This window comes from Physella acuta, unplaced genomic scaffold (assembly GCF_028476545.2).
Source record: "Physella acuta isolate Inbredline_101_S28 unplaced genomic scaffold, ASM2847654v3 ptg000556l, whole genome shotgun sequence".
NCBI lineage: Eukaryota > Metazoa > Mollusca > Gastropoda > Physidae > Physella > Physella acuta.
This window is the reverse complement of record NW_026732075.1, coordinates 80261-87220: the sequence shown is the minus strand read 5'-3', so window position 1 is coordinate 87220 and position 6960 is coordinate 80261. Positions and strand designations below refer to the sequence as shown.

Genomic DNA, 6960 nt, shown 5'->3' with positions numbered 1-6960 from the left:
CTGGAAGTAACACTGTTAGGGTTAGGTCTAGGGTTAAGGTGACGGTTAGAGAAAGGGATATGTTTGGGCGTTTGGGTTAGAGTTAGGAGTAGGGTTATGGATAGGATAGGATTAGGGTTAGGATTGGGGTTAGAGTTAGTTTTACGGTTATGGCAAAAGTTAGGGTTAGGATTAGGACAAGCGTTACGGTTAGAAAGAATAAGTGCAATTAAAAATGCCATTCTAGAATTTTCCACGCTGCAACAAATAGTAAGTGATAATAATTCTGATTTATTCGTGCTCTCATAAAGATTTCCTGTTGTTCTTTTCGTATTTTTTCTTTAATTTTTTTACTGTTATTTAAGACGTATGCATTCAGTGAAAGGTAGCACTGGTAAAAGTGCGCACAAGTAAAAGCGCAGCAGAAACTTGTACAAAATAATGTGGACTTCATGTTCGGTTAGCGCATTTTTTTCTGAATGCGAATTTGTTTTCCGGGCGTAGTTTAATGTGCGCGCAATTTATCGCGGAGCATTTTTCTTATAGAATTTATATGTGAACTTATTTTACTGTAGTGTGGAGCTGAACTAAATTACCATCCCCATCTCGCCATCAAAAAATTTCAATCAGTTGTTCCATACCTCCACATTCACGATAGACCTGGGTGTTTCTATACACGTTAATTTTCCTTAGATGTCATATTTCTTTACCCATACATTACAATCCTGTAACTTATTCTATTTCAGGCTGCGTCTGTATAACAGAGGCCAACGCCCCGGCTAGTCTAAATACCGGCAATGACTGTTTGCGTCACACTTGGCTAGTCTAAATTACGGCAACGACTGTCAGCGTCACAGTTGGCGAGTCTAAATACCGGCAATGACTGTTTGCGTCACAGTTGGCTAGTCTAAATTACGGCAACGACTGTCAGCGTCACGGTTGGCGAGTTTAAATACCGGCAATGACTGACAGCGTCACGGCCGACGATCTACTGCTCCTGCTCTGCACGGCTCTCAGCTACTCTGTCATGGTCATCGCGTGCGTGTACAAGGCGCCGCAGGTGTACGCAGTCGTCAAGTCAGGCTCATCTCTAGGCATCAGCCTACAGAGCCTGATCATGGAGTTCACCTCGTGAGTTCAGTTCATTCTCGTTGGTTAGCCGAACCTACGTATATGTATTTTATGTTTTGGTATCGTGTGCCGTTGACATACTGCATTGGAACTATTTTCATCAGAACTATATGAATAACAAGACAATATCAAATGCATATACTTCTAAAACAATAACTATAATGATCAATATGGAAAATATTTCTATGTAAAGGACGACGTGGCATAGAGGTTGAGCACTAGTCTGCTAACCCGAAAGTCTTGAGTTCGAATCCGGATTCAAGCCAGTAAAACTACCCTGAGTCCACTCAGCTATATTGGGTACCAAACTCTCGTTAGGGAAAGCAAAGGCGGCTGAGCATAGTGCTGACCACACCTCCCATTCATGTACCAAAGGCAAGAAACAGGTGAAATCTACTTCATTTGCCCGTCTGGTTTGAAAGGGAACTTATTTTTCATATTTCACTGCGTATTTCATCATTTTAAAAGGGCATTATTTATCCCCATCGTTTCAGATACACAATAGAAATGACGTACCAGTACGCCATGGACTACACTTTCATCACGTATTTTGAGATCACGGTCATGTGGGCCCAAGGTGGGTAAAGCTGATATGGCAGCCCCGCTCCCCTAGGCTGTGGCGTCACTAGGTGGGGGCGTGGGGTGCGGTTCGCATCGGTCGACACCATTTAGCGGTTGACATAACGACGAAAAATCGTAAAATTTACCGTCAAAACAATGCTTTATCCAATAAAGATAACAAAATAGTCGGGGGAGAGAGGTGACACCGAATTAAAAATGCTATTTTTTAGAGAGAGGTGGGGTGACACTCTAAGTTACCCCCACCGGGTGACACCCGACCTAGTGACGCCACGGCCCTTATGTGTGCAAAACTGCAGCATCTGACATGAAAACACCACCCCACCCCTTACAGTCAACAAATCGGTATTGAGTGAACCTAACTCTCTCTTGCAGACGTTGTCTTATTTTACGTAGTCCTCAAGAACAGACATCTCCTGGGCCCTGGACTTATACCTTACATTGTGCTGTATCCTTTAAACCAGAGGTTCCCAAACTGGGAGATGTTCCCCATCTTCGCCTTTTGGGTTAGCAATATAAACAGAAAGTGATATTTCAACGCCAAGGGTACAAAGGTACAGAATATAGTCCAAGTAAAGACATAACAGTCAGAACCCAACGGGATCCGAACCTACCATTCCACACGGCACCAAATCGCCTCGCCTCCCAAGTCAGACGTGTAACCACTTCTACAAAAATAGAGCTTTCATGACAGACCACTATCACAATGTGTGCAGGGAAGACGCAAGCTGGCTTGACCTCTGAACCCCGAAGGGTCTGACCGCTAGCCTTATAAACATAGCAAGGACTATTATTCGACCAGACAGACGACACACGTACAGGGACGACGATACAGACAAATAGTAGCTTCCTTAAATGGGATAAAATATATAAAGATTATACACAGAATTCCTAAGCGTAGTGTTAATCAGAACAGTTTTGCGTTGATAGTGTTGCACATGGTATCTTAGTGTAAACAAAATGTGTTAAAATCTCGGAGTAATAGTTCGCTTTGTTTGATATTGTCCGCTTTAAACATTGGATTCTAAAGGGGGGCAAATATAGTCAGTTATATCGTTTTGTTTAATAATTTAGCAATCGAGTTTTGAATCCTCTATTTCTTTTAGATCTTTGGTTTAAGTTCTCCAATATTATAGAATCTGTCGTAAAAAAAACGTACAAAATTAAGTATTAACTGAAATAAATAAAATCATCGTATTTCCATTAGGGTTTAAAGAATCTAATAAGAACTAGCTGTGTTCATTTTGGGACAAATGAACTCCCCGTTCGTTAAAAAGAATGGTCTATTTAACCTAAGATGGTCCAAAAAGATTTCCTTGGCTTTAAATTGAGAACCACCAAATGTGCTTTTACTGCGATTCTAAAACTGTAATGATATTTGACAGTAATACCATAATAATTAGCGGACTTCAAATTATCTGCATGATTTGGCTCACAGTTCCTTAACAGTGGTCAGATATTGTGTTGCTATGGCAGTGATGGCCAAAAGATGGTTGCCAGATTGGATCATGTACGGTTTGATAGTAAGTGGCATCAATAATGTTGTTGTGGGAAATTGGCAGTCTAAAATGTTTTTTGTGTGTATGTGTTACGTGTAGTAAGTGGCATCGAAAACGTTGTTGTGGGAAATTGGCAGTCTAAAATGTTTTTTGTGTGTATGTGTTACGTGTAGTAAGTGGCATCGATAATGTTGTTGTGGGAAATTGGCAGTCTAAAATGTTTTGTGTGTGTATGTGTTACTTGTAGCAAGCTGGTAGACGTGAATCGAAAATCTGATTATTTCCCTTGCAAGTGAACTCTTCTAAAACATTTTGTCTTGTTAGTGGTATCACTATGATGATACTATCATAGTATCAATTTCCGACCAGAATTATGGTTAGGGGTCGTCCATAAATGACGTCACACTCGTAGGGGGGAGGGGGGTCCGTAATTTTGTGACAGTGTGTGATGAGGGGGAGGGGGGGGGTCAGATGGAGAGACGTCACTTGTTTAGCATTTTAAAAAAGCAATGTTAGAAAATGAATTTTAGCCGTTATTTCGCGTTTTAGAAAACGGTTTTAATAAATAGTAATAGGAATTGATTAAAATACTCTATTTTGACAGAGTTCTGACAAGATTTTGGAAAAATATCGATGTTTTAAGAAAAAAAAATCAACAGCAATTTTTTTTGGGGGGGGGGGGGGGTTGTAGGCTGAGGTGTGACGTCATTTTAGGGGGGGGGGGGGGCTGGCTTTCTGTGACGACGTGTGATCGAGGGGAGGGGGGGGGAGGAATCGTCAAAAAAGCTTGACGTCATTTATGGATGACCCCTTAGGCTTTGGTTTGAGGAGAGATTAGGGTGAGCGTTAACATTAGCAAGTTTTTATTTCTTTCAATTTCCGTTTAAAATATTGATGCATCAGCATACATTGGTATAAAACATACCCCACAATTTCATGAATGAAATGCTTTACATAGCCTGGAGTTCAACGCAGGAAGAGTTAGCTCTGGTTTGAAAGGGTCGAATGATAGCGTCAGTAAAAGGTTTATTTTTCACAATTTTCAAATTTTTATATTGGCCTCTCTAGCGTCAGTAAAACGCTCATAAATCCCATTTCAAATGCGTACGCCAGCAAAACACATTTCATATCGTTAAAATGAGTACATATTTAGCATCAATAAAAAGCTTATATTTGACATAGTTCAAATGCGTATATATTTAGCGTCAGTAAAAAGTTTATATTTGACATAATTCAAATGCGTATATATTTAGCGTCAGTAAAAAGTTTATATTTGACATAGTTCAAATGCGTATATATTTAGCGTCAGTACAAAGTTTATATTTGACATAGTTCCAATGCGTATATATTTAGCGTCATTAAAAAGCTTATATTCACATAGTTCAAAAGTGTATATATTTAGCGTCATTAAAAAGCTTATATTCACATAGTTCGAATGCGTATATATTTAGCGTCAGTAAAAAGCTTCTATTCACATAGTTCAAATGTGTATATATTTAACGTCAGTAAAAAACCTTCTACATATATTTCAAATGTGTATATATTTAACGTCCTGTGTTTCAGCTATCGACGGTTCCAGTCATCACCGGCAGTAAGGGGGTCCAGTTGTGGAAGGTGCTGAAAACGAAAAATCCCGGCAGTCTTAGCGCGCTAACCTGGGGCCTCCTTGCTTACATGGCCGGAGGTTAAGAACTTATTTTTATGAACTGTCTTATAAAGCCCTCTGATTATTTTACCTCTTTAGCTAGGTTTCAGGGCTTAAGTTATTTTAAAGTGGTGGGATAAGGTTTTCTTTTGCTAAGGGGTTATTAGGTTTAGTCCTATAGTATTTAAAGAAAGGGGTCATCCAAAAATGACGTCACGCTTTTTTTTGACGATTTTTACCTCACCCCCTCCCCTCCGTCACACATCGTCACAAAAAGCCAGACCCCCACCCCTAAAATGACGTCACACCTCAGTCTACAACCCCCCTCAAAATTGCAGTTGAATTTTTCTTAAATCATCGATATTTTTCCAAAATCTTGTCAGAACTCTGTCATCATAGAGTACTTTAATCAATTCCTATTAATATTTATTAAAACAGTTTTCTAAAACCCGAAATAACGTCTAAAATAAGTTTTCTAACATGGCTTTTTATAATGCAAAAGTGTGACGTCGCACCATTCGAACCCCCCACCCTCCCCCTCATCACACACCGTCACAAAATTACGGACCCCCCCCCTCCCCCCTCCGAATGTGACGTCGTTTATGGACGACCCCAAACACAATAATAATTAAATAATATGTGCTTGACCATAATTTACTAGCGCAAAGCAACGACTTTCTGGCAAGTAAAAACAAAAGATGTTTAACTATAAAATTTCCCCTTTACCTGGCCACCGTGTTTCCCTTTTACAGCTCGCGTCTTGACGAACCTTCTCCTAATCAAGGACGTCCCACTCTTGCTGAACGCCGCCATCACTACAGTGCTAAACGTTGCCATCAGTTCCTCCATCCTGTTCTACAACTACAAGAAGAAAGCCAGGAGCAGGACCAGAGCTCAGTCCTCCCGAGTGTGGGATTTGTGCACCGATTTTTTACAGTACCTCCACCCATTTTACCAGAGGCCGTTTGCACCCTGTCACTGAATACAAAAAACGAACACATTTTTAAATTAGAGATCTTTCATTAATGACGTCACACGCTTAATAAGGACAGGGTAAAAATTGTGACAAGGTGTTGGGGGGGGGGGGGGGGGGGGGGGGGGGGAGGGGGGGAATATGCGTTGTTAAGAATTCGGACTAAAGAAGCCCACAAGTTCTCTATTTCTGACTGACAACAAAATGAAACAGGCTCTACTTCACCTTTAAGGTACGGAAGAGTACTTAACGTTTACTGACAAAAAAAGATGAGTAGTATCTTATTGAGTTTCTTCCTGGCATCTCTCCGTGGGGGGGGGGGGGGGGGGGGGGGAAGAGAAAGTCAACCGCATCCCCGAACAAAATGGAATTTATATAGAAAATATATACTTTTGACAGTGTCCGCCCCCGGAAAATTTTAGTGCCCCCCCCCCAACCCCGGAGAAAATAATTCTGGAAGAAACACTGATCTTATTTTCTTTCTAATTGTTATTTTTCTAAGAGGTGTGTGCGTCATTTTCAGTGTTTCTTCTTGAAATTTCCGGAGGGGGGGGGGGGGGCACTGTTAAAAGTATATATTTTCTATATAAATTCCATTTCGTTCAGGGGGGGGGGGGAGGCGGTAGGCTTACTTCGGGGGGAGGGGGTGGGGGGCTGTGCCCCCGAAGATATGCCTGGAAGAAACTCTGGTCATTTTCTTTTTGCGATTGACTTTGACCAGTAGTGTTATTTTGAGTGCTTCTCACGCCAGGCAAAATCTTGTCAATTTCTGCCAGCACTCGTGAGTTTCTACATCTCTCCTGTAGACAGATATCATAGCTTGTGTTTGGAAATGTATTTCTAAATTATTTGTATGCGTATATTAGGGTACTGGAACATCATTGCCTTCAACTTCAATGTTTCTTAGCCCCATATCCTGATGTATACACCAGCGCTAAAGATTCTGAGTTTTGTATAATTTGGCAGGCCTTCTGATGTTTGAATAATAAAGGCAAAACGTTACGTCTGTGGGGGTGGGTGGTTTTAATGTCATTTTTTTAAAACTGGGAACGAGTCTAGCTGAACAGTGACGTTGCGAGGTCGGGTGTCACTCGGTGCGGCACTTAATGGTGTCACCCCCCAGAGGCGTAGCGACCCTTCCCAAGGACAAACTT

General features: G+C 41.1%; 1 protein-coding gene across 1 annotated transcript; it reads left to right on the top strand.

The window, feature by feature from the left end:
• Positions 1 to 940: 940 nt before the first annotated feature.
• Positions 941 to 5815, top strand: LOC131946377 (mannose-P-dolichol utilization defect 1 protein-like). The gene is made up of 6 exons (XM_059307091.1): positions 941 to 1110; positions 1605 to 1687; positions 2065 to 2195; positions 3093 to 3212; positions 4752 to 4872; positions 5586 to 5815. Exons 1-6 carry the CDS (start codon positions 941 to 943, stop codon positions 5813 to 5815), a joined length of 855 nt encoding a protein of 284 aa, XP_059163074.1.
• Positions 5816 to 6960: the final 1145 nt, after the last annotated feature.

Bases quoted from the DNA above. Each gene is read 5' to 3' on its own strand.
- LOC131946377 (XM_059307091.1), top strand. From the start codon at position 941: ATGACTGACAGCGTCACGGCCGACGATCTACTGCTCCTGCTCTGCACG. The intron at 3,213-4,751 runs GTAAGTGGCATC...CCTGTGTTTCAG, and splicing joins GGATCATGTACGGTTTGATA to CTATCGACGGTTCCAGTCAT. The intron at 4,873-5,585 runs GTTAAGAACTTA...TCCCTTTTACAG, and splicing joins CCTTGCTTACATGGCCGGAG to CTCGCGTCTTGACGAACCTT.